The sequence below is a fragment of the Netta rufina genome (genome assembly GCF_964035555.1).
Source record: "Netta rufina genome assembly, chromosome: 26".
Taxonomy (NCBI): Eukaryota; Metazoa; Chordata; class Aves; order Anseriformes; family Anatidae; genus Netta; species Netta rufina.
Window position 1 is genome coordinate 4,783,903 of NC_140150.1, and position 27,341 is coordinate 4,811,243.

General features: G+C 42.5%; 1 protein-coding gene across 2 annotated transcripts; it reads right to left on the reverse strand.

Annotated features, from left to right (window-relative positions):
• Positions 1-1,119: 1,119 nt before the first annotated feature.
• On the reverse strand, positions 1,120-27,008 carry MAPK14 (mitogen-activated protein kinase 14). Of its 2 annotated transcripts, none has more exons than XM_084301757.1 (12): positions 26,668-27,008; positions 19,683-19,812; positions 16,164-16,222; positions 15,687-15,798; positions 15,131-15,160; positions 14,638-14,685; positions 14,058-14,172; positions 12,953-13,024; positions 5,119-5,198; positions 4,501-4,579; positions 3,998-4,171; positions 1,120-3,536 (listed from the first exon to the last, which is right to left on the reverse strand). In XM_084301757.1, the coding sequence occupies exons 1-12, from the start codon at positions 26,781-26,783 to the stop codon at positions 3,469-3,471; spliced, it is 1,083 nt and encodes a 360-aa protein (XP_084157883.1). In that variant the 5' UTR covers positions 26,784-27,008; the 3' UTR covers positions 1,120-3,468. The 2 variants fall into 2 exon arrangements, with proteins under 2 accessions (XP_084157883.1, XP_084157882.1); XM_084301756.1 differs by lacking the exon at positions 5,119-5,198 and adding an exon at positions 7,243-7,322.
• Positions 27,009-27,341: the final 333 nt, after the last annotated feature.

The window sequence follows — 27,341 nt, forward strand, 5'->3', positions numbered from 1 at the left end:
TATGCATGCACATGCAAATAAATCCGGCTATAGCAACAGTATGGTAAGGAAATAAAACAAAGATTGGCTTGGTTCTATAAATACACCTGTGAGCAAGAGGTGTTACAGCAGAAACTGCTGGTACATAAGCAAACATGCAACTCATTTGTAATTTCATGAGCACAGAACTCTTGCTCAACTATGCATGCACACATAACTAATCAGCACGCAATTAAGGAGTTCTAAATATCTAAGACATGTCTCGGCTGTAGTAGGATGAATTAATTTAAGTGACCAACTCAAATCAAATAGGAAACCTTAAGGCATTAGATTAGGAAACCTTAACTCATTAGATTTTGTAGGTGGAACTTCCTTATTTTTTCCCCAGTTCACCTCCCACTGATTTTAGTACCTGTTGTTAACGAGGCTGTATTGTAACTGAGCACACTCAGGAATTAGGGTTCTGGATCCCCCCACCCCCACCACACAGCTCTGGAACAGGGGAGCGTCCAAGAGGTGGATGCCAGCTACCTGCCCTGGATCAACACGCACCACCTTGTTTTATCAAGGCCTGAGAACTTCAGGTACTGAGGCTTTCATTAGCGTGACGAACACTGTTTTATTCAATCATTTCTCTCATCGTCCTGATTGAATTATAGCACCGGTAAGCAACAGAAGTCAGAAAATCTGTGTTAAGGAGAGCCAGGATGCTCCTGCTGCCATAAAAACCCTTCCACCACCAGCTAGATGATAGCTGAAGAGCAAAACAAACAAAAACCCCACACATCTAAATGGCAAAAAACTGTAAACCAGTGCTACTGGGGAAAGGTCCCAGGTTCAGGCAAGTAGCAGAGCACTTGTTTATTGTGTTCAGTAAGAGCTTCCCTACGCTAAACAGAAAAATTTGTACTGTGTCCAGTACTCACGGTCAGACTCTAGGCTAGTTCTGTATCAGAGAAGTCACTTGGGAGAACTATGGATGCACAAGTCTTGTGTCAACAGCGTTGGTCAACAGTTACACAACCTTGCCCCCCGCCCTTTCCTCCCCCCCCAGTCCCGTATGACACGAGGGACAAATTCATCCCTTGCTAGAACTAAGTGTTTAGTACAAGAGGTTTGAAGTACCATCAGTGCAATAAATCTGAAAAATAGGTTTTATTTTTAACCAGTGGTATTGTGACATCTTATCTGGCATAACCAATTACAGCAAAATTCATGGATAGAAACAAAATAGCGGATCTCTTCTTTGAAGTGCATCCTCCTGTTCAGTCCCCAGGCAGCTGAACAGCATTGCACTGCAGGTAGGGAGTGCATGCCACTTGGGCTCCCCTTAGAGTACGGACTTTGAATGAAACATTCCCACTCACACACACGCACAGACACACACGCGCACACACAATGTCTATATTTTTTTTTAAAAATCTTTAGCAATATTTCCGCATGGAATCACACTGTAGCATCTACACATAAAATGGCTGATAAAAATAATCTTGCTGTAGGTTTACAGAGTATATCTACATTTTTCATTTGAATACCTGGACTGCCGGTCCAGCAGAAAAGGGAGGTTTTCTGTCTTGATTTTGTTGGTCTAAGGAGAGTTTTACCCCAGAGCATGGCATAACTCTCTGTTCATCTCACCCCAGACTTTATGAAGTATTTGACCTGAAGAGATCACTGGAAAGTAGCCTAGGACGAATTGATGGCTTTATTTTTCGTGTCCCATCCCTTTGTGCTGCCTCTTCAAACATGTGGTAAAAACACTACAAACAGTTCCTCTCCATCCCATAGGTAACAAGAATACAAAATACTGCAAAAGCCCTTCTCACATACACGGGTATGCTGTCTGCACAGGATGCCTGCAACAGATAAATGTCTTAAAAAGGTCTCCTCCACAAGTCCTAAAATTGGGCTCCTGAGCTCCCCAGGTATAGTTCTAGCACATAAAAATGCTGAGAAACCTCCCCACTGCCAGTAGCTAACTCTGGGCATTAAATTCATGCAGAGACCTGTAAAATACAAAATATTTGAACCACGTTTGTATTCAAACATACTCCTTTTTCCTGTTTCCTCAAGCAGAGTTCGACCTGCTAAAAAACAGCCAAGAAGCTCTTATCAGAGATGGTAAAATTTCCTCTAGTAAATGTTAGTTTTATATATATAAATACTTATATTTATAGATATAGACAGTGAAAGGGAGATTGTGGTTTTATGCATGCTTATTTCTTTGCTTTGGATTCCAACATTTGTAGGAAAAATTCTTTTCAGGAAATAACTTAAATTCTGGCACAAGATGCCATAGTTGTTTCTTTGAAGAACATTTTTTTACACTTGATCTCACAAGAAACCTTCCATCCCAATCTCTCCTCCTCTGAAATCAGATCAGAACTAAAGAAAAAGGTGCGTGTTTCTGTGCCGTATATTTTATCCTTTTCTCACCAAAGCCTCCACCGCGGCAGGTATTTCACACCGAGCTGCAACACAAAAGGAAGGATGCTGTGATTTCATGGCACTGGCTGAGGTACTCAGTGAAACTGTTCACTGATGATTTAACTGCCCCAGTGCCATCCCCAAGAAGTAACAAAAAGTAAGCAGCTCTACATGCACATACAGCTACGACATGCAAGAACATCCAATCCCACCTTTCACAGAACAAGATACACAACATGTGGCTAGCAAGAATCTTCTCCAGCCTCTGTCTCCTGAGAACTAACACTGGGAAGCCTCAGAACGAGAAGAGGGGAAGAGGCAAAAACACAGAATACCCAATCCAAGGCAAGATGCTGTTGCCTCGGAAAGTTATTTCCTGAATACATAGAGCTCATGCCTGGCTATCTGGGAGCCTTCACCCTGAAAAACAGCAGGGTCAGATTTTCCACTCCAGACTTTCTTTCCCCTCATTCCCCATTCACTTAAGGCACAAACTTATTTACAGTTTCAAACAAAACCTTTTCACGTTCCAAGAATCAGTCATCAGAAAGCCTGTATGTTCTGCTGTACCTTATGTACCAAGATCTGGATGTAGATCAGCCCCCTGGCATGGAACAAGGACATCCCTCAACCTTACCCTCACTCCTGAAGAAAACAGAGGAGTCTCTATGCCTATCAACCAACTTCCCTTATTTTGAGGTTACTTAATTGTAGAACAACTGACAAATGGCAACGATTGCAACCAAACTTTGAATGTCACTTTCCCCACCTTGCCCCAGCAGCGCAAACTGTTTGAGCACTGTTTCTGTGGAGGACTAAAGAGCAGTCAGAACAGGTCTTCAGAGGCTTGCCCCAGGCTGTACACAGAATACAAGAGCATGCAGCATGTTTACATAGACTCAGCTTTCTTCCCTCCCCCCACCCTCCCCGATTCAACACACACAAAACCCCTCCACCAAGGAGAATATTGTTGTGACGAGGCACTTGAATGATATTTGGAGAGTCCCTATGAAAAGGCCTTCCCCTCACAGTGAAGTGGGACAAACAGAAGAGAGCAGGTTCTCAGGACTCCATCTCCTCTTGGTCAAGCGGTGGTGGCACAAAGCTGATTACTTCATCGTAAGTCAGGCCTGGTGGGAAAAACGGGAAAGAAACTTAATACGGATTGCTAAAGACATCCCTCATGTCAGAAAACCTGCAATGATCATAAAGATTCTTTCTAGCTGCATTAAAAAAATCACCTAAGTTTTAATTAAAAAAAAAGAAAAGAATGGATATAGTATCTCCAAGACTAATACACACACAAGATACTTCCAAAACATTGACATGGATGCAGTTGAAAAACAAAGACATGAGCAACCATGCCACCTACACGCCTGTAAACTCCTAAGTAGTAATTACCAAGGACTGTGCTAATTACGTGCAGTGGGTGATAAATTCACTCACTGCAAGGACCTCAGAACAAACAGTGTCCACATTTTTTTTTTTTTATCAGCTTCTTTTGCACCTCTAACTAGCATGGCTTAAATGAACTGCAGCTTAAAGGATAGACCACGAGAGAATCAGGCTCCCTCCTGTCCCCCAGACTCACTTTTCCATTCTTCAATCTCAAGTTCTCTGCTTTCAAACGACTGGTCATATGGGTCTGCCACTGGTTCATCGTCTGGGTCATGGTACTGAGCAAAGTAGGCGTGAGCCAACGCTTCCGCTGCAGTAATTCGCTTGTCTGTATCCAGTACCAACATCTTCTCTAGCAAGTCCACAGCTGCAAAAGCACCAAAAGAGAAAAGAGAATTTTAAACAGAGAGCAATGCGAGCAACACTGTGTTCTGAAACGTAGCTCATGGAAGCCCAAGGTATATGAGGAATATCTAGTTTCTCAGGAGGTACCCATCACCCACAATTGCTTCCCAGGTACCATACAGCCCACACGTATTTTGTGAACTGAAAGACTGCATGCATCTATTCTGACCTACTTCTGCAGCCAAATCAAAACTTTGGGAGAAGTCTTAGTATCCCCGGACATGCCAGGTTCAGCTCTGGGAAGAGCACATTTAAAAGATAAACAAACAAAAATAAAGAATCAAACCTTACCGAGTGGATTGGCACCAATAAACACATTTTCAAAGTTCATTTTCGGCATGTAAGACAATGACTGGATGTAGTTTCTTGCCTGTGGAAACAAATACTCCGTTAAGTCTAACACAATCGAGCCACCAAGACAGAGTACATTTCAATCATCCTGAAGCACCACTTATTATGGTCTGTCTCCTCACTTTGCCGCCTCTTTACTTGTTCTGATACTTACTAAGCCCATCTTATCCCTTCCCAGCTAAAGGCCACTCAGGACAGTGGAGCACGAGCTGACATTACTTGGGGTTCATGCAAGACCGAGAAGCAAAGAGGTGCTGCAGGAGCTGACTGCCTCGGAGTCCCGACAAGGCTGCGTGCAGTATGGTGTCTGCTGGTAAGCCACACGTTTCACGCAGTGCAAAACCAACTCACTTCCAGGTTCTCCTGAGTCTCAGAAGGCTGTGGTTGAGTATGCACTGTCCAAATCTCAAGTCTTCATTTAGTACAAGAATCTTGCTGAAGAACAAGGAGTTAATCGCCCACCCCATGCCACATGCGAGCATATCATTTCTAGAGGCAGCAAACGCTGCAAGTGATGACCTGCCCTGCAAACCACCCCCTCATCTGCTCAGGTCTCACCTCATGGCTGGGCATCCTGTTAATGAGATATGCAGGGGGTGTTCCCGTCAGACGCATGATCTGCTGAAGCTGGTTAATATCTTAAGTGCCTAGTCAAGGGCTTTGTTAAAAACAGTGCAAAAACCATTTTAAACAGAAAACAGCTGCATACAAAGCATCTCTTCTGCCAACCACAAGGCACATGCCAAACAGGCAGGGTCTACTGCTTTTTTTTTTTTTCCCCCTCAAATACTTGTGAAAGTTTAGCAATTGCACCAGTGAACACTTAAAACAATGGAGAATTACTAAGTTGGTAACAGCGTCAATACAGAAAGGAGTATTTCTGTCTGCCATCAGTAGCATTACACTACAACATGGTTGCTTTCACATTTCCCAGCAGTTTTAAGCCACTGGAGTAGACATTTTATTTGGATGAATCTGCTCCTCAAAAATTTTCCTAGGCTGCTGCAGCTACATAAAGCCTCAGGAAAACGAACAAAAATTAGAACAGAAACAAAAATCATATCCTCCGCACTCGTTACCAGCTTTTTTCTTCCTGCACAGAAAGTATTTAAGTTCCTTGTGGTGCAAAGTGAAATCAGCTTACAACTAACACCTCCTTCTAAACAGCTTTGAATGCACTTTGATATGTGGGTGAAGTGACAGAAGGCAATAAGTGCAAAATTAGCAAAACATTAGCATTGCATAAGACATAAGAGTTAGCTGATGCCAGTGAACAGGACAGAGAAAGTAAGAGGATACCGAAGAAATGCAGCAGAAAAACAAATACAGAATTTCTTACAGTGACACATTTAAAGCCCTCAAATAGTTCTGCCATCTCTGTACAATGGAAAAATGTAGTAGAGACAGTACTTTACTGCATTTTTAAAAAACACTCTTGATTTGAACCTGGATAAGATCAATTATGCTTTTTATTGCACAATATTAAAGAAGAAAATGTTTAAATCTTACACATACAAACTAATCTTTTGCTTAACCTAGCCAACCTTTAAAGCTTTTTTCTCTCACTAATCTGCTGTACTTCAAATACCAGCCTACCCTTCCTCAGAGTCCCAAAAGGTCAGCTCACAGGCAGCCCGAGTGACCTGCGTTAATCATTTCTACCACGCCAAGAGATACCCCGGGATGTTTGAAATTGGTGTGATATTTGGTAAATCTACCGATTTGTTCCAAGCTGCACTACTTCTACCTTCCTGAAATGTAATTCAAGGTTAACCTCACATTTACCCTAAGTGTTACACGGGAAAGAACATGAGGTGCAGCACAAAATTATCTTACTGCTCTCCGCCACGCTGACCCTGTTACTTAACAGAAGCAGCAGCGAGTGACTTGCTGAAGTGTGTCGTCAGTTACCTGTAAACGAGTTCATTGCCCACTACAGATTGCCTCGTTAATCTGTACTGTTACACCATCCTTTGCTCTACCTTTTATGCACTTTACTTTCAGTAACAGGTAAAAACGAATGCCGTTTGAAACTGTCTTTGCAGAAGTTCCCAATCCAAGATTAAAACAATGAAGACATGGCAATATGGCTGAAGGTCGATGTCGCCCTTTAAAAAGGAGGCTGTAGAAAGCTTTTTGTGATTATCTTGACAAAAGGACCCCATACACATAAGAGCACCTAAAAGGCTCTTATGCTACAAAAGCCTGAGATGGTTGCAGCAGTGTTTCAGGAATTAATCATACTACAGAAGGGACTGTGCGTGTCTAGAAGGTAACACTTGCTCTTGTTCAGTTTCCCTCCCCAGAAAGATCCTTGGGTAGGCAATCTGGAGAAATAATAATTGAGACAAGCCTCAAGTTCTTAGCTGTGAAAAATACTTTCCCAGCAGCATCTGATCATACAATATATCACAAAGTATAAACCCACAAACTGAAAAAAAAGAAGTCACGAAGCAGTAAAAACAGAATATGGAATGAAGAAATCATACCACAGGCAGAGTTAACAGAAATAAAGATCAGATACACACAGCAAATGAACTCAAAGCCATCCAAGAGTAAAGAATGACAAAAGAAAAATACAAAAAGAAATCTCAACAAATACTACAGACAGACTACAGGAGGGCAACACACAAACTTGGGACTTCCAAAAGGGCAGATATTACAATCAAAGTGTAAACTCACAGACTCTGAGGAGATTTTCTTCAAAAGCTCAGGCCCTGGGGTTCCAACGAGTCTCAAAATGAGCTTCAACTGATCAATATCTAATGATGGACCATAAAGGAAAATGCTGGGACAAATCAAAATGAAAAGCGCAAAATATCAGCCTATTAACGTTGAAAGTTAACGCCTGCCAAGGCCTCAACTGAAAAGCTATTTTAAGCAAACTGTATTCATTCTTCTCGAACAAAATTGCATACCCACTTATAACACAGCTCCATCTGTATTAGACAGATTGAACAACTCGACTAGAAAGGCACCGCATGCATCGAGCTGCTCACTGCATCCCTACCCATCACGGAGCAGAAGTCCAAGCTTTTTGCCCCGCTGGCAAAGGATGGCTTTACATGCTCACTTCACCCTGTTAGCCCCACACCAAAGTAGCAGCAGTCAGCAGGATTAGGCTGGATTAGTGACAGACAAAGCAGGAGACTGAAAAGTGTAAGCACTAGTATTAAGAAAGTCAAGGCCTTTTGTGAACACCTGACAAGATGATTCAGCCACGGGGAAAATTTGAGACTTAAGAACGTGACCGGACCCTGCTCACCACCTACAGCTCTGCTACGGGAGGGATTTTTGGCATCCCTGAACCCTTCCTTGCACCCACAGCAGCCGCTGGAGGAAGGGGCTGTGCAGCCAGCAGAGGGTGCTGGCTCCCTCCAGCTGCTGCAGGGGATGCAGGGCAGGAGGTGAGAAGCAGCCGAAGCACAAGGTAGGCTCAGATCTAAAATCTCTCTGTAGGAAGCTCTTGGGTGACAGCACTGCAGATGCAAAGAGTGTTTTAATCCAGGAAAGAGCCTCCACGAGGCCACTTACCATCCTGAGCTGCCCCCTTAATTAGGCAGAAAAACTTGGTATTTGGGATATGTGACAAAACACACACTCAATGAAAAAAAAACATTGAAGACAGTTGTAGGTCTAAAACTCCAGATAGTAAGGAGGTATATTTTTAAAATCATTAAAAGAATAAACCTCCCTTCTTCTCCAAGTTATCCTCCATGCTGTCCTTCAAACCCCGCTGGTGATTCCAGACTGTCCCTAATGTTTATATTTGCCCTCAAAAGTCTCTCAAGCCAGTTACAAGTTTTCCTTTCAATAAAAGCAGTCTATATACTAGATATTTTTTTTTTTTCCCCTGGGATTAATGCCTTCCTGATGTTTTCAGATGCAGTTACGATTCCTTTTGAGAACATCAGATACTACTCACATACTACTTACGTAAAAGCATCTTTGCACCTACCAAGGGACTGGCTTGGGGGTTGCTTTTTCTTTTAAATGCAGCGTTCCTGTGTTACTGGCAAATTGGATACGAAGGAAATCACCGGTACTCTGCTAAAACCTTTATCTTCTAATTTAAACCATGGTCTCAAGTTTGCCATATAAAACGTAAAGCCCCTGGAAGCAGTACTTTGGCAGAACAGCTGAACTAATTTCTCACTTCTCAAGTTGCTTGGCCAACTCCTACCTACTCAAAACCTCAGAGTAAATCCAATGTATCTAACGGGATTTAGCTTAGCAGCTGAATTGCAAACTCCTAATTATCAATGCTGAAATGAAATCACTGTATCGACTGGAGTAGGAGAAGCACAGGTGCTACACTAACCATAATTAGCTCATTTAAATTGGATTTTCCTCTGTGCCACTTAAAACAGCCCTTATACCTTCTACTGACTCTTGTGAAAGAAACAGTTGTGCAAGTTTAAGACTGCCAGCACCCCTCAGATGTTACATCTCACACCTCAGTTTAAATATTTAAATTCTTTTAAAGGTATTTAATATCGTGTACATCAGGGGTGCCAACAGTATTGTTGCCCAGTCTGCTGTCAGCTCTTTTCCCCAGGGACCGCATGCTATAGGAAGATACTTGTGTAATGTGCTTTAGTGTCTTCTCAGATAAAGAAAAGGAAACACAGAACGTGTCACCCACACTGCTACAGGCATGCCAAAACCGAACCACTACATCTAGTTTTATGTCTGCAATCTGTAACCTGATGAATTACAGCGTTCATCTAACTGCAGGGCCTACCAGGTTCTAGGGACGTGAGCCATAAGCAACTACAGACAAGAAAAAACACTTAGTAAATACAAAGCAAAAGAAAAAAAAAAATGTGCATGGAGAAGGAAAACACAGCATGCAAACCCCAAATGCCATCACCAAGGTACCCGTGACAACTGACAAGTCTCAGTGATTCTGAAATTCAGAAAACGATCTTCCATCAGCACCAGTAGCAGGCATTGCAAGACTAAGAGCTTATCCAGGCAAAGCAAAGGTCAAAAGTTGATTTAACTGCCACCACAGGCAAAAACGGGATGCATCAGAAGAATATGTAATTTCAGGCTAGCTGGTTATGATGAAGTTCCCATATTACTAAACAAAAATAATTAAAGAAGTATTTCTCAGAGTTTAAAGGGAATACAGTCAACTTAAAATACACAAACACACAAAGCTGTCTAAGCTAAAACAAAACATTCAAGGTTTTCTTATTTGTGCATTATCATTTTAATACAAATTGAATTGTCAAACGTCAACTTTCCTATGTTATGTGTATGAATCATTCATATTACAGGAGCTGTAAAAAAAAAAAAAAATCAGGAGCATACACTTTTGACAGAAACTGATCTTTGAATATAACAGATAAAAAAAAGCCCGATGTTAAAAGCCTGAAGGACTCCGATTTTTATTACCTCACTTTTTGTCTCTAACTAGTCTTCCCCACAACCTTTTCCACCTCCTAGCAGAGATTTTACCGATATTAGAAATCCATCTTTCATGCAAGTATTTTCATTTGTAGATGACAACAGGAACAATTCAGTTAGTGTACATTCAGTAAAGCTAGAAATATTGTAATAATCCTGCAAAGCTAAGCCCATATAGATCACAGTTGTATCACAGTTGTTTTTTCTTTTTTCTAAGAGTACCCAAAACACTTGCTTTAAGGCAATGACAGCCACGTTCAGGATCTCCACTGATTAGTTCCTTCAAGCCTTCACACTAAATTCAGCATTAGTTTATCAGAGGCATACGGAGTTTATCAGAGGCATTACCATCATACGGAGCATTGAAGACCTTCAGCTCCAAATACAACTTTGTTACTTACCGGACAAAAGCAGCTGTACAGTTTGCTTGTTCTGAAGCCCATTTACAAGTATTGGGAGCATCTCTAAACCTTGTAAATTAATACCCTGTGGGCTGTAAATAACGTCACATCACTTCTGCTAAATCCTTGGTGAAAGGGAGCAGTATTTCAGTCAGAGAACTACCTGAACAAGAGGATGATTGTCCTGAGCATACTGAAAAGGCACTGCTCAGTCATTGTCTATTTGATTTAGGGAATGTGAAGCCATAGAGCTGAGAAAATTATTATCTTGACACCAAAAAGCAACAAGAATGTCAATTTTCCCAGTTGTTGGAGGGGAGGAGTTTCCAAATTTTCAACACCCAGAGTACATGGTCACACTGCCTTCAACTGGAATACAAATTCCCTAGAACTGCAGTGGATGTGGGCATACCGCATCCTTGACTACCAGAAGCACGGTAAATATACTCAGAATTCAGCATTCCAGTTTGCCAGCAAGTGTGCAGTGACACTGCAGGAGCAGCACAGACCTCAGCATATCTGTGGCACGAAGAAACTATCAAGAGACCAGAAGTACTCAGCAGGATCCAGATCTGGAAAATTTAAATTAAAAATTTCAAAAAGAAAAAAGACAAAGAAAGAAAGAAAGAAGAAAGCCTACCGTTACCTTACTTCTATTTGTTTTCTTTAGATGTCAGCAAAACTGGAGTGGAAGCTGATAGCTTGGTGCCTTTCTAGATTCTTGGATAAGTGTAAGATGCACAAACAAGATTCATGACCACAAACACTGCTCCCCTTACCATTCTAACCTCATGACCAAGCAGCACACACATTACTTGAAGCGGGAAACCACCCATGCAAACTGTAAGAACTGTAAGTACTACAAAGTTTCACCTGGGATAGAAAAGAATTGAGCCTAATCTTTGGTAACTTAACCAATTCAGAACAGAAAAAGCATTTAAGTCAAAAGCGTTACTACCATTTACAAGAGAAGTTGAACATTTAGTGTGAAGAGTCACAAACATCTTTAGGGAGATCAAAGTTACTTACTTTGTCACAGTAGAATAATTGACTAATTCCTATCTTAAAAGCAAACATTATTTTGCTTTGTGGATATTATTAGTTGTAACTCACAGCTAAAAACACAGCTGTAGAACAAAACAGATCTTCCAAGCCTGAGAACTTTCGTCAATTCATAAAGAACACACTGTGAAACATTTCTTACGTGTTTCAAATCCTATTAGGAAATATCTTATTTGCAAGTATCAAGATTTTTAAAACTTGACAATGTCACCGTTACTAGGATGCAATAAAGTCAATAGCTTAAAGAACTTTGCTCATATTTTAACAAATTAATGCTTATTTTTTTCCCCTTGAAAAAACAAAACTCTGCGTATACCAAAATATAAATGCTAAATCAGCTGATAAAGTAACTTTTTTTCTGGCTTCTTAACCACTTTCCTGTTAGTCTGCTTCTATTCCTGACAACAGGAGAACATGCCAAGGGTAACTAAACAGTAGAGTACAGCAAGTTCAACAAGTTTGGAGAGAGATTACACGACGACAGGCATAAATAGAGAAAAATGATGAAGCTGGAGCATATCAAAAGGAGAGATGAAAGCGTCAGAACTGTGTTGAGAGTTGCTCCCCCTGCCAGAGAGTTTTGGAACCTGGATGCCTTCCAGAAATAACAGTACACAGAAGGCCAGCACTTCATATATTTCAATTAACGGACATAAATACTAATAAATTAACAAAAGTTAATAAAATTAACAAATTGAAAGAATTAAGTTTAATAAAAGGTGGGCAACATCATTTTCTCTTGCAAAGAAACCCCACTTTTTAGGCAATGAAACATCTTGAGGTGAGTTACCCCTGTAAGTCTGTTCAGCCACGCAACCAAGTTCTAAGTACAACACTTCGCATCAAGTCTCTTGGGGAGAAATACCACCAGCTCTTACAAACTGCTTGCTTAAATTTGCCAGTGTCCTACCAAGCCCACTTTGATACCACAGAAATAATTTGGAAGAGATTTTATTCAAGTTTGAGCTTTCACATCAATACAAGCATACAGCGAAAGAAGGCTCGCAATCTGTTTACGCTCAAGCATGGAAGTAGAACCTAAACATTGCAGAGCAGTTTGGAATGAGATCCTTGGCACTAACGAATCTGCAAACCCACTGCTTTCAAAGCATACCACCAGGATACAGAAGAGAGGCCAGAAGGGATGCTTAACATTTGCTAGAAACGTGAAGCATGAGAGGATTCACAGCAGACAGACTACTCCAAGCAGTTATTTTCTACAACCTCAAAGAAAAATAAAGTTTAAATAAACTAAAAAAGAAACTCCCAGAGGTGATCAACACAATTCTAGTCATGCTAATAGACAATACAAAATAATAGATTTGCCTCTTGCACTTTGCACACTGTGATGATTTCTGAACTCACTTCATCATATTGTGAGAGAAAGAAACCATTGATAGTAATTCAAAAAAACAAACCAACAAAAAAGCACAGAACTTGTTTCCTCATGAAGTATGTGAAAGTGGAGATCTCTAACTTCCATTTACAGAAAATACATTACTTGTAAAGGATACGGTCTGTACCAGGGAACAACGTTCTTCCAGTCAACAGTTCAGCCATAATGCATCCCACTGACCAAATATCAACTGAACAAAATAAAATAAAAAAAAAACAAAAACATAAGGCAGAAAAATAAAGTCTCAATAGAATCACCCTATCTAACAATTGCAAACAACTTTGTGCTTCAATAGCCTCATGGTGTTGAAATAACCTGCGAGGCAGCTGACACTGTTCAATAACCACTTGGCTAAGACTTGTCCGAATAACGTAATACTACATCAGGCAAGTTTTCCTTCCAGAAAGTAACCGGCACTGGACACCACAGAGCTAAGGAGCTATCTACAAAGTCAAGGAGGAAGAAACCCGTTCAAGACTCTAAGGAATAAATTTGTATATGATCTTTCACAAATTCTACCCCAACAACCACCAACTATATTACAGATACAAGACAAGCCCACATACATGCAAGAGGAAAAGAGAAAAGATGAAAAGTAGTAAGGTATGAAACCAGAGTAACACATTATTTTTATTGCTACCTATGCACCCATGTACTAGAACTTCCTCAGTATTTTTTTCTCCTTTCTGTGCCTGATCTGAAAGAATTCTAGGGAAGCAAGGTGCGTTGCTGGGAAGCTACTCAGATTGGCAGGAGGGTGTAACAAGGATGAAGTGGCTAAAAAGAGAGGAAAGGAAGGGACATTTATATATATTTTTAGCATTTCTTCACCCCATAATCACAGACATTTTTAAAGTGCATTTCCAGCAGCTTCCTAGAAAGGCATCTTTTCCCTGTTCAGATACACTCCATTCACTCACTTTAAAAGCCAGTGTGCTAGGAAAATAAGGGATAAGAGCTGACAATATTTTCCCAATTGCAATTTCAAAAGGTTCAAGTTTAAGTAAGTCTTGTGAATGTTATCACAATGATTCATAACGCTGATCCAAGACTGCAGTTCAAATACTATTTCTGTGCCTTCTTTTAAATCACCCTTACTGGAGTGTAATTACCATAACTGTCAATTTACACAATCAAATGAGAAGGAACAGGTACATAGGACGACTTCCTTTTTTTCCAGGAATTCAGGAACAGAGAAACCCTTTTTTAGTGAAACACGCTACCTGTCTGGTTGTAATGCATCCAGTTCAGCATGATCTCAGGAGCCCTGTACCACCGGGTAGCCACGTACCCGGTCATCTCATCATCTGTGTGTCGAGCCAAGCCAAAATCCAAGATCTACAGAACAGAAAAGACATCCGCCAATTACTGTCGTGCTACAACGTCTAGTTGTTTGCTGTAACTGCTTTGCAATTCTTGGATTGGGTGGAGGACAAGTGGTGCAACTGCGAAAGTGAATTACGAAACTAAATTTCATGACCTGTTAAAAGACACCAGCCTAGAATAACAGCACTCAGTCAGAATTACGTCTAGGTATCTTGTCTCTAAAACAACCAGGTCCAAAGTAAAGCTATTAAGTCTTCACTTTCAAAGTGATTCATTAAAAACATGTGAACACACAGAAGAAACATGAATTCTGTATAAGCACCCTTAAAACCATTTATGTCTGGGAAGGACACGATTAGTTTGGTTTACAAAAGTATTTTGTAAAATAGAAAAATTAATTCCCCCTTTAAATCCAAGGGCCATCCACAATGCATTCACTCAGAATACAGTCAGACTAGTCACATGGGGTTTAGTTACCTTTAGCTCACAGTCTTCATTTACAGCTAGATTACTAGGTTTTAAATCCTAAAAAATTAAACAACATCAGCATTAATGGCAGTACATACATTGCTGCACAAGTCTGAAGTAGATAAAATGTAAATACAAGTAGAAAATAAGACTCCAACTAGTTTTCAACTCTCTGTACTCAGGAAAATAATTTTATCCCAGAATCAGCTCTCTTCTAGTATACGCAGAATTGTCAAATACAAGCAAAAATACATAAAAGGCTGACTGCACCACGAGTGCTGTAGATGGGTATTTAACAAATAGAGAACCTATTTCAGAAAGATACAGGAACAGAAACTGAGGATCTTGAGAACCACTCCCATTGCTAAACTTTTGACTGTTTAATGAAATTAATTCTCAGAAAATTTCTTCTTGATTCTGTAGGGTACATTGTAAGATTCTGTGTTACATTTTTCAAACACATTAGTTCATTGCAGGAAGTAATCTCAGGGTTAATACTCACTCTGTGTATTATGTCAGCTGAATGGATGTACTGCAAAGCAAAATGACAAATTTTATTAACAGTCCAAGTAGCTTTCTTCTCATTTCCTCACCAGATAACACTGCCCTACCCCATCCAACGCAATAAAAATGTTACAGCTCATCTGCAGGAGGAACCAAGTGTAGCATCTGTAGGTTTCAAGTACATAGGTATTGCACTCAGTCTCTCCTTAGGAGCATTGCTACCACGAGTGAAATGAGAGAAAAAATGAAACTGAAGAAATGGAAGATTCATAGTCAGGGCAGATTAAAGGACAGCACACTACATAACCTCCCAGACTCTGTCCACAGGAACGTACACAAATATCTTCTGAAATTATACATAGCTTTACCGTTACAAAGTTCCAGAGAGGTACGGAAGGAAAGAATAATAATAAAAGGTTATCCTACAATCCATTAGGGAAGTTACAGAAGCCCCTCTATGCACTCATATGAACCTCTGAGGATATGACATTCATCAAGAACTTGCACTTCCCACTGATGAGCGATCAACATTCGGGCAGCACAGCTGCAGGTACCTTCAGCCCCCGAAGAATTTGGTATATGAGGAACTGCACATGGTCATCTGTGAGTTTCTGGCATTTCACAATGTTGTTCAGATCTGCTCCCATAAGGTGTGTCACCAAGTACCTGTGAACAAAAGGAAACAGGCTATGAAGCAATCTCTTCAGCATGATTAGGATAAAAATTCCTTATGAAGCACCACTAGCAGGGCTGGCTGTCCCAGGCATGTTGCTGAATGAAATATAGTCATGACACACTACATGATGTAGCAGATTAGTACATCAATTCTTACAGCGCTGGTCAATAAAACAAGTGAACAAATTGGAAGAGTGGAATGGCATAGGATGTCCAAATGTCTTTTGCGTTGTATTTCACAACTGCTTGAGAATAATGGCAGACAAATTAAGGTGACAACAATTCCTGTAATAATCTGGGAGAGGTACAGGAGATAAAAAAGATGTTTTGTTGCAATCTTCAGAGAAGTTACCTACACATCATTGAATTCTTCTAGTGACTTGGCAGGGGTGAACACATCCAACAAACCAATAACCTAGAAAGAAAAAGGTAAAGTGAAAGAGCTGTGAAAAATATTCATAGTATACAGTTAATAAGGTCCTTTGTGGAATAGAAACTACTCATTCCACTAGATGTTTTATTTCCAACTACATGAATCATTCAGATGTAGACAAATTAGTATTTATACAAGATCAGACACAAACGTACATTCTTGCGTACAAAAACATTGAGGTCAAAATACACAGGTGTCTTTTCACACCAGCCATCCACTTAAAACATCAAGTGGGAGCCACAACAAATCAAGACAATTCAAGGCAGGTGTAAACACTGGCTTGGAATACCTGATTTTAAAAACCGACTAAAGTTTGGGTCAAGGAATGAATGAATTAAAAAAACACCAGACAGAAATCTGTTTGCTTCCTGCTAAATCCTTAGTTATACCAGTGACTCCTTATTAAATCAGACCTAGGAGACTATTTTTCCCACGTGTACTGAGTAAGGATCTGCAGCACAAGCAGTGAATAATAATGACTACACCAGAAAGCAAGTCAGGAAAACAGTGCAACACAAAGAGGACCCGAGTTTCACACGGAGCAGACAGCTTCACACTGTCTCTTGTATTTGCTGCCCTACGAGCCTCTATTCCACCTTCCCTTTTCACACCTAAGCTGTTCTAACAGTGAAGGGTAAAAGGGCATGTGTGAGCTACTCCGTGGAAAAGAACAGCTATTCCTTATTAACCTGGAAGTATCTTCTAGTCATTTACATTTCATTTAGGAAACAACCCAAATCTGGTCAAAAATGTTCTAATTTTCACTATGATGCACTTTTAAACATTATTTTCCTTCTTTTAATAGTATATTTTTGTTGGTGAAAATATGAGATAAAGACACAGGTTCCTTCTTCATATTTGAAGTCTGAATCTCACCTCTCTTGGATACATAAGCATCATGAACATTTCAGCAATGTCAGCAATGTTTCAAGTGTGCATATGAAACTGAGAGTTGGACTCCTGTGGTTCCCCTTCGGCACTTTTTTTTTTTTTTTTTTTTTAAATCTCATTATTTACACTTGCCAAGGATGTCAGGGCCAACTGAGCTACATTTCAGCCAGTAACTAAAGCCAAACATTTCAGGGAAGCTAGACTGTTTTTGGAAAAGAGAACAAGCGGGTCGGAAATAAAAGCCTCTGTCTCATCTACGTTATATATGCCAGATTACATGTTCATTGGGGAACCTGAATGAACACTTTTCTGCCTCTCCTCATATACATCAAAACTCTGTTTCTGGACAGACATCATCTTCAAACTATAAACACATCTCTTCATAATACTTCTCATGTTTCCTTTCTCCAGTGAACTCTTCTGTATCAATATTTACAGAAAAATGCAATATTACCAACCCATTTTAGCATGAGAAGACGAAAACCGACCTTGCCACCTAGACTTCAACTTTTTCATTTATCGTTTTTATCTTGCTACACTCTAAAGCTCACTGTCACACTATCCGTATCTTTCATCAACAAGTTCCACGAACACAAATTCAGTCCTTTTGCAGCACATCACTGAGTCAGTTTTAAGGAAGTGTGGTCACCAACAGCTGGAGAGCCCCACTCCCAAATTTTGCATACCCCTTGCAGCGTTTTAGGTTGTCGCAAAGCTTAAAACTTCTTCACATGACACAAATCCCAGTTTGCTCACATCTGCTCAGGGTTGTGCTTTACGCAAGCTAACGAGGCCTCGTGGAGCCTGCAAGTATTACGCAGCCATTCTGGACTGCTCTGCAGGTCTGTTTATTTGCTCAAGATCAACATGACCAGACTCGATACAGGACACAAAACTACCCTGTGCTCAAGCTCCTTAAAATGCTGTACCTACCAGATATTCTGCGGTGTTCTGCACCGTGTAAAACCCCATCTTTTACCTCCAACCTGAGACCTGAACAGTCGTTGCACTAACGAGCCTGTCGGAACTGGCTCTAAACATCCCTGCATCTGCAAGATTTTAAACCACAACCTAGATAAACGTCCCACAGAGAGATGATGGCATGATGAACTGATAACAAATATTTCTATATATAAACAATTTTTTAAAACATCCTTTTATCCCTTACTCTCAAAGATATATATATGCCCATTGCAATGCTAATGTCAAAAATATTAATGAATACCAGACGCAGAACTCTTGTAGCACCAAACTAATTTCCACTGTTTAATCATATTAGCTTGGACAAAATGGATCGATACTCTGATATTTATTTATTTAAACATTCATTCAAAGCTTTCCTCTGCAACAGTTGGGAGAATATCTCAGGTATGTGAGAAGGTCCAGAACAACCTCCAGGGGATGGATATGAAGCAGGATCAAATGCTATCTCTACCATTCAGACAACAATATCACGTAGAGGCACTGAGAAAATACTGCTGAGAATAGCACAAACGTATCAAAAGCTCCCATTCTGTCAGCCACGCTACAAATGCCAGGAAGATTTAAGGGATACCACCTGCTGGCTGTGGTGCTAAGAAGCCACAACACACAGCTACCGTTGCCACAAAAGACAGAGCTCTGATCAGACCGTCCGGGGAGAACGTTCCAGTGAAACCAGGCTTGTTTGTTTGTTGCCTTAGATAAAAGTAGGCGGCTCCCTCAGCCCACTTGTTAAACATTATTTCCCTCCTGCTAAGCTGGAGTTTGCTTGGACGAAAACCAAGAGCCTTCCTTCCTCTAGGCACTCTGACAGCTCTACAGAGGGCAAGTCATGAGACTTTTCGCTCTGCTGCAGGCAATATTTGCTCCTAACAGCACACAGAACTAATATGCCAGGGTCTGACATGCCACAGACACACACAATTGTTCAACCATTTTCTACAGCAAACTGAAGTTATACTGAGAAACGATTAGACAGCTTGTAACATAGTTCAACATAACATCTGTCACAGTCTATTTTGTTTGTTTCCCTCTGTTAATAATGGATGGCTTGTAAGAAAAGACACCTTGATTTCCCACCCCCACCACCCCCTTTATCCTTATTTTAATTACAGGAATCTAGTGAACATCTACATACCCCATCCCTTTCTGACATGGTAACATGATGGAAGTCAAAACAAGTAAAACCCTCCAGAACACACCAAATCTTGATATACGTGTTGGTTTTTTTTTGTTTTTAAATAAATACTTAACATCACAGCAATTACAGCTTACTGTGCACCAGGAGAATGGACTGACATCACCTGTGTCCTAAATCCTTAGCAATAACCTGCTAAGCAAAAACTTCCAAATTACTCTAGGAAACCTTAGACTTTTTAATTCAGAATTGATCTTAAAAAAATAAAAATAATCCAACAACACCGCATGCTTTTCTTCAGCCATAATCCCTTGGAAGACTGCAAGCTTCATATTTAGTTTTAGAAAAACCTGTGCAAGGAGATCCTTACATTCAGCCCTGGTGGATGCTCACCGGACAGCCCAACTTTTCTGAGCATCTCCCTTAACTTACATTTTCATGCTTCATGTGCTTAAGTAGCCGCAGCTCTCGGTAGGTCCGCTTGGCATGGATGATAGACTGAAATGGTCGGGACAGCTTCTTTACAGCCACACGCAACCCGGTCTTTGTGTCAAAGGCAGAGCTACAAAAAAGAGCAAATTGTCAAAATTACTAATTCATAAGCACCCCCAAACCCTGGTAGCAACTCCAGACAGCAACTACGTGGAGACTGAGTCTTAGTCAAATCGATTTCTCCATTTTTTCAATGGAAATTATTCCAAAGCATTCTGGTCCACAACCTGCACCCCCACTCCAAACACCCCCACATTTACATAACTGTTGGTTTCTACAGAAAACGTTTATCAGATGCATCTTGTTCACATAAGTAAAGGGAAATTAGCATATTTTAAAAGTAACTTTGCAGAAAAAAGGGATATTTTTATAATTTTTCTGTCTAAAAGACATTTGTGCTTTTAAACATAAATAAAAGCATGAAACTCTGGAGGGAAGAAGAGTACTTGTAAATATTATCCCTATTCTTAAACATACTTTCATAAACCACACTTCATCACAAAATAATTTGCTATGCTGCAGATACCATCTCTAATGGCTTAAGCCCATACAAAAACCCAAAGCCTGCTCCTAATAAAAACCAACTATGATGGTTATTAATCTCAGTTGAAGCTGAAATCAAACCTGTTCGGTTAGCAGATCTAATCCCAAATTCCTACTATAAAAAAATGTACGTGAATAAATGATATTTGGCTGTACGTTACCAAAATTTGTCCCTTTAGCAGAATAAAAGAATTAAAATAATGTTTCTTCATTTAAGCACAAAAAGAAGTATGTTAAACTTCGACACGCTGCACAAATCGTTCAGGGCTTAGGGTTTACGTTTAAGGAACCGAGGAAAAGCAAGCATTTAGCTGTGAACTAAATGACTCCTCTTTCTTCTCTTCTTTGAAGTTCTTATCGAAAGCCAGCTCTGGTTTGTCAAAAAAGGAAAGGGGAGGAGAAACAGAAGATGTGAAATCAAGGTTATATGTGATACAAGATAACCAACAAAGGGCAAGTTTGGAAGGGAGGAAGTCAGAGAAGAGCAGCACAGGTTGATTTTCCTGCTGCACATTGATTCAGGCCAGACTCCTGATTCCATTTAAAAGCCAGTATGTACTCATTCCTGGGAAGCATCAAGTGAAAAGGAAAGCTTCACATTTATAACATAAAGTGTGAAGGAGCTCAACTAATAGAGACCAAAGCCAATCACAAATACGGTCCTAGAACAACCCCACAGTGCACATACAAAAAAACAAAGCCCCTCTGAAAAAAATGCAGTTGTCATTTATACTTAAAGCAATTAATTGCTTGCAAATTCACTCGCAAAGAGATACATGTAACATCTCAAGGAACTTGCTATGTGATGTTTACAAGATCTAGAAAGAAGCTTGTATTTTGTTTCCTGCAGGCTGCAATCCTTCCCCAGGGAGCTGCAGAGCACGGGGAAGCTCGCTGCGCACAGCGGGCATCTCCTCCCGTACGAGGGACACCTGCACACACAGTGCAAAGAAACCTCTGGAAAAGATATGAAAATGGGGCCTGAAGGGAGACCACAGCAGCACCAAATTTCTGAATTTCTGAAGCCACACCGTTCTGCCTAAAAGGATGCCCCAAATCACCGTTCCTGCATCCTTTATGCCTTGCTCAGCCTGGACAGGTGGAAGGAGCCCCGTTCATTTTGTAACCCTGCTTTCAGATGACCTACATCAGGTTTTCATCTACTAGTGGAAAATTGATATTTAAGCCGCAACACTTCAGGAACACAGAACGCCTTTTTTAAGCTTCACATTTACCACTTTGCAAAGTGCAAGCAAACCTAATTCAGGCTCTAATTATATGACGATATTTTAGCGATGCTCAAGGTGTTTTCTAGGACTTGGTGCAGAAACGAGATTAGTCATCTGAATTCAATACAGGCTGTTGTGGATTAGTCACGAAGCTCCACCAGCTTTCAAACATCTCAGGTGCAGAAGGCGGCGTGCACCATCTTCTCTTTCATCTCCAAGAGCAGGGGATGCCCCGCGCACCGACAACCCTCACAGCCACCACCCAAGGTCAGATTTCCCTCCTGGTTCCCACACAACTCTCTAAGAAGACTTCAGAGCCACCAGAAACAACACAAGCTACCCGGGAGCCCAGAGGAAAGTCAATTTCACCTTATTTTTCATGACATTTTGGGGATCCTGTTAAATCATCAGCTTGCTGTTGTAGATTTACGACCTACAGGGAGACCTGCACTCTGCAGAACGAGGAGTTATTTAACCAGCAGTGACACCGTGAGCAAGTCCAGGAGACAAAACCCCACGTTACTTTGTGTTTGCAATCTAGAGTAACTCTCAAAGTCAGAGGAATTCTAATCTTGGGCATATTGGAGGCCTAAAACCTGTTTCCCTACAGATAAAGGCATGCTGAGTAATTTTTTGCCAATACAGCTATCTGCCTGATGCCATTTACAAGTCCAGAACACGGAGCTACCAACAGCTGCCACGCTGGAAAACATTTTAAAACACACTAAGCTGGCTTTCATCGCAGCCTTAAAACAGCTGCATTACACTGATCGTATTGCACCTAAAAAAGCCCAACTGGGAAAAACCTGTGAGATCCATAGTTTTAAAATCCCTTATAAAACAAGCTCAACACCAATTCCGAATTTATCACAGCTTCCACAGTTTATGACTCGTTACACAGCCCTGCAGCACGGCACATGCACAGCATCTCCCTCAGCTCCACCTCCAGTTCTGAGCTACCCTGAACTGAAACCAGGACACAAGAGCTGGAATAAAGCAATCACTTCAGGGAACCCACCCACTGATTCATTTTACATCTTCTCAGAAGTCACATCTGTAGCAGTCTGAGAACCTAAAGCACACCCAAAATTACTTCAAAGTCCAAGACATTCAAACATTAGGTAACCACAATGCCAATTTTTGTGCAAAACTCTTTTGCTAAATGGCACGCTGCTCATGGCTGGTGCCTGTGCAAAGACCCAAGCTGACTGAAGCATTTCATTGGTACCCTTGGAGTTAGCTCACTTGTCCCCAGCTACAGACAGAAAAACACAGTTTGTAGCACCCAAGAGCTTATCAGCAAAACCAGTTGCTTTTCAGATCCGTCTATAAACGCATGGCAATCATTTACCCTCCCAACACACCGTGAGAAGTTGTAAATCCTCCTCTGCTGTGCTGGGTTCTGCTGTATAAAAGCATAAAAGCCGCAACAAAAACCTCCCTCTAGCAAAGACGTGCTCACTCCCGTTTCATTTCTTAATCCACAAAGTTTCCAGCAGGTTCAGCCCTCGCTTTCAGAGCTCTGCTCCCTGCTCCTGTGCGTGCCCGTCTCCCACACGATCCCTCCTCACGTGTGTCCTGCTACCGCCACCTGCGTGGCTGCTCCATCCCACTCCCTGCGCTGGCGTTCTCTGCAAACCACTGCTCACGTCTCCACCACACCTCGCAGGCACTTCCCCAGGGCGCACACGTACTTCAGAGGCACCTGCACACCTCGATAAGGGATTACTAAGCCTGAAGACACACATTGGTTAAAAAAAAGTACTCAGAACTGCTGCGAAGAGGATGGGTAAGGTTTAGTCGTTTCCTCCAGAGTCTGATGTTTTAAAATGTCTTAAACCCACAGTATTTTTCCATTAGTTTAAAAGGAGGGGAATTATATCAGGGTCTTCCTGATACCCAGGAAATTCAGAGTCAGTGCTGGTAAAACTGCAGAGAGAGGGGGAGAACAGCTACACAGCCTGGCAGCTTACGAACAAGAAAGGCTGGAAGACTTTTATGCAAGCTCCTGAGGAGGAGTGAGTCTCAGCTGTGCAATTTCTTTCCAAAGGAAATAAGGTAACACAGAGAGTCTGCAAAGCAATTACACCAGAAGCCTTATTGTGCATATGGACCAACGTGACACAAATAACTGTTAAAAAAAAAAAACAACACATAAGGAATAAAATAAACTTCAGGGACCACACCAAATCTGCTTTCACGTTTCAGAAGCTGATGGCAAAGAGCACCAGAACACCTGCTTGCTTAGCTCAGAACCGGCTGAACTGCAGCCTCTTGCAGAGCCTTCCCCCGGCACAGACGAGAGGCGCAGCGAGCCTCCAGCACCACTGAGTCACCCATCGATCCCGTCCCCATCCTGCAGCCTCCCGCACCAGCCAGCCACCTACACCCCTTCTTTTCCTTACACCAGGTGTACTGACCGGTGCTTCGGGAGCCCACGGGCTTTAGCACAGACCTCGTTACGGGTTTTGACCAAACCCTTTCCATGCAAGAGACTGCGCTGCACGAAAACACAGAACGCTGGCAGGAACAAATGAAATATCATTTCACACAACAGATGTCATTGCAATTGTTACGTGACTTCGGAACGAACAATCCGAGCACACACGGCACGCTTCTCGACGGCGTGGCACTGCTGAATCCCTACTTGCAGCTCCTTACATTTTCAGTTTTTCTAAACTGAAAAAATACTTGAGTGGGATGTTTGAGCGTCCTTCTCCCAGTGCTGCACACAGGATTCCAGAAAACACTAGAATATTTGCTCTAACTTTACACGTGTGCTTTGGCTGCCTTAAACTGCCAGCACAAAATGCCTTTCTCTGTCCACTGACTTCACAACTAAAGTCATCTCAGAATATCCCAATATAAAAATAAATTAAAAAATAGAGTATTCAGAGTTGTACTTACATCAGACATTTGAAGTAGCCTACAGCAGATACTCCATGATCTAAATGATTCATTTGCTGGCTTTATTCCTTTATTTATTTATTTTTTCTTCCACTCTGCAGAATTACCTCATTTTGAAATCCCTCATCTTGCCAACTAAGTAAACAACAAAGCATCTCATTCTAATATAATAATGCTGTAGGCAGATAGATACAGGAGTATATTTAACCAGTCAAAGGGTGGTTAAAACCCCACAATTTCCTGTCCCAATACAGAGGTACTCCAAAGTCCAAGTCTGAAATAAAGCTGGTAACTTATCCCTGGCGCAGGAGGGGGAGGGAGAAGAGGGAGAAAAATCTGTAAAGGCACAGAGAGCAGAGCAAGTCATTGTAGGAACATCCTAAATACTATGCATCACCAGTTGCAGCTTAACAACATTACAGATCAAAGAGAATTATATATGCATGGCTTTTTTTTTTTTTTTTTTAATCCGGACATACTTTCTATATTACTAGTCTTCCTGAATAGTGTCTTTTCTGAAGCACGTTTTCAGGAGAACGTAAAGAAAACCATTAGCAGGGACTGCACTGAGGCTCATGTGCCACATGTCTGCGACTGCTTCCAATACCAAATTGTTTCACCGGGGCTGAACACAATTGCACAATCTTTGAAAGTTTTGACACAGCAAAACAGGAAATTCATGATGCAAACTCTTCGGTTATTGGTTGTGAAAACAAACATTGGAAGTGTTACGCACACAATGGAGATTGTGAGGAGGGGGAAAACTGAAGGGGAACGGGCTGCCCGTGGAGGGCCAGCCTCAGTACAATGGCCAAGGCACTGAGCAAATCCATTTCCGACTGCACTCGGGGAGTTATGTAACTGTGGCACTTAAAGGGGTATTTATCGCCTCGGCCTTTCTTTCACCAGATCTAAACCCTTCAAACATAAAAAAAAAAAACTCAGAAAGGACACTGCTTAGCCTTTGTCTTTTGTGGCATATAGGTATTTATATAGTCGGGGCACAGCAGCTTTCAGAAATGCATGTGATTTAAGCAGAGCTTCCTGACAATTTTTAACAGCTAGCTAAAGAGCAGCAGAGCACTTCACTTCTTCAAAAATTGCAGCACATGCAAAGCAACTCTTTTTTTATTACCAGAGGCCAGTTTGCATCAATCCTTAAAATATAAATGATATGAATTTGCACATTATGTTAATGAAAAATAGGCATGCCTGCTCAAATACAGCAGCACAGCAGACGTATAGCCATTATGCACTCCTATTAGGAAACTCTGATCACACTCTGACAGCGCCAAAGGACAGAGAATGAAAAGCAGAACGCTCACGGTGTCAAAATTTCTTAGTAAAAGGACACAGCAATCTACTAACACACACCTCTACTGGGCTGCTAAAGCCTAAACGCCACCCTGATTCAGACACGACCTTGTCTTTCAGCTGAAACGAAGTATGCGGCCAAGTTGATTCACATTTAATGATCCAACATGTTTCAGCAGAGGAACTACAACCGAGGCATGTGTTCATATTAGGTAAGCATTAAAGGCTACGCCGTGAGCTGCAAGCCCTGCTGAGCGCTGCAGCCCTGACACCCGGACGCCGCTCTTCCAGGCTGCACACTGCAGTAACTCAGTCACTGAGCACGAAAACAACCTCTCCTGCCTTGACCTAATATTGCAAACCGAACAACGCTGTTAGGAAGCCGGGGCTGGGCACAGGGCCCCTGCAGCCTCCCCTCCACCAGCAGCTTCCAGCTCACGGTGCAGGGGCCTGGAGCGTGAACGCATCCTGCAAGAAAGCGGGGCCTGAAGGGAACCAGGACGAGAGCTGGCGGGCTCTGCAAAGCCACAGGGGCCCTGCAAAGCGACAGGGGCCCTGCCAGGCTCTGCAAAGCCTCTGCCAGGCTCCATCCCCTCCTCCCCCTGCCAGGAGCTGGGGGAAGGCAGGGGGGGAAACGTGCCCGTGGGAGCTCGCTGAGGGAGGGGGGGGGGGGGGGCTGGGCTGTGATTATCTTTCCCTGCAGAAAAAAAAAAAAATCTGTTTTAGTGCCACCTGCCATGTGGTGCAATCCCCGGCGCATTCCAAAGGCGAGACGTTGGCTTCTCGGCGGTTCCGCTGTTAAACCGAGAGAGGGGGGGGGGAAGAAAAAACAAAAAAAACGGCGGCGGAGGAGGAGGAGGAAAGCCGGGAGTGGGAGAGGAGCCCCCCCGGGGGGGGGTGTCGGCCCCCTTGTCCCCCACCTCAGCACTCACCAGACGGAGCCGTAGGCCCCGGAGCCGACCGGGGAGAGGTTCTGGTAGCGCTCGGGCACCTCCCACACCGTCTTGTTCAGCTCCTGCCGGTAAAACTTGGGCCGCTCCTGAGACATCGCGGCCGCGGAGCCCGCCCCGCCCGGCCCGGCGGGAGGGGGAGGCTCTGCCCGGGGCACCACCACCACGTCCAGCAGCAGCAGCAGCAGCAGCAGTAGGAGCAGTAGCAGCAGCAGCAGCTCCCTCCTTCCTTCCTCCTTTCCTCCTCTTCCTCCTCTCCTCTCCTCCCGCAGGCGGCAGCAGCGCCGTCCCCTCACGCCGCCGACCGTTGGCCGCCGCCCCGCCCGCTCCCCCCCTTCCCTTCAGCGGCTTCTTCTCCTCCCCTCGCCTTCCCCTTCTCCTTCTCCTCCTCCTCCCCTCTCCTCCCACCTCGCAGCCCTGTCACCGCCTTCCCCCGTTCCCTTCTCCCCTCCTCCGCCGAGCCCTGACGGGGTGCGAGAACCCCGGGGAGCCGCCAGGGGACGGGAGCCGGCCCCCGAGCGGCGCAGCCCGGGCTGGGCACGGCCCCGACCCCCGCCGCCTCCCGGCCCCCGCTGTCCCGACCCCGGCCCCGGCTCCGGGCGGAGATGCCCCAATATGGAGCCGACGCGGAGCTATCGCGAGAGCGGCCCCGATCG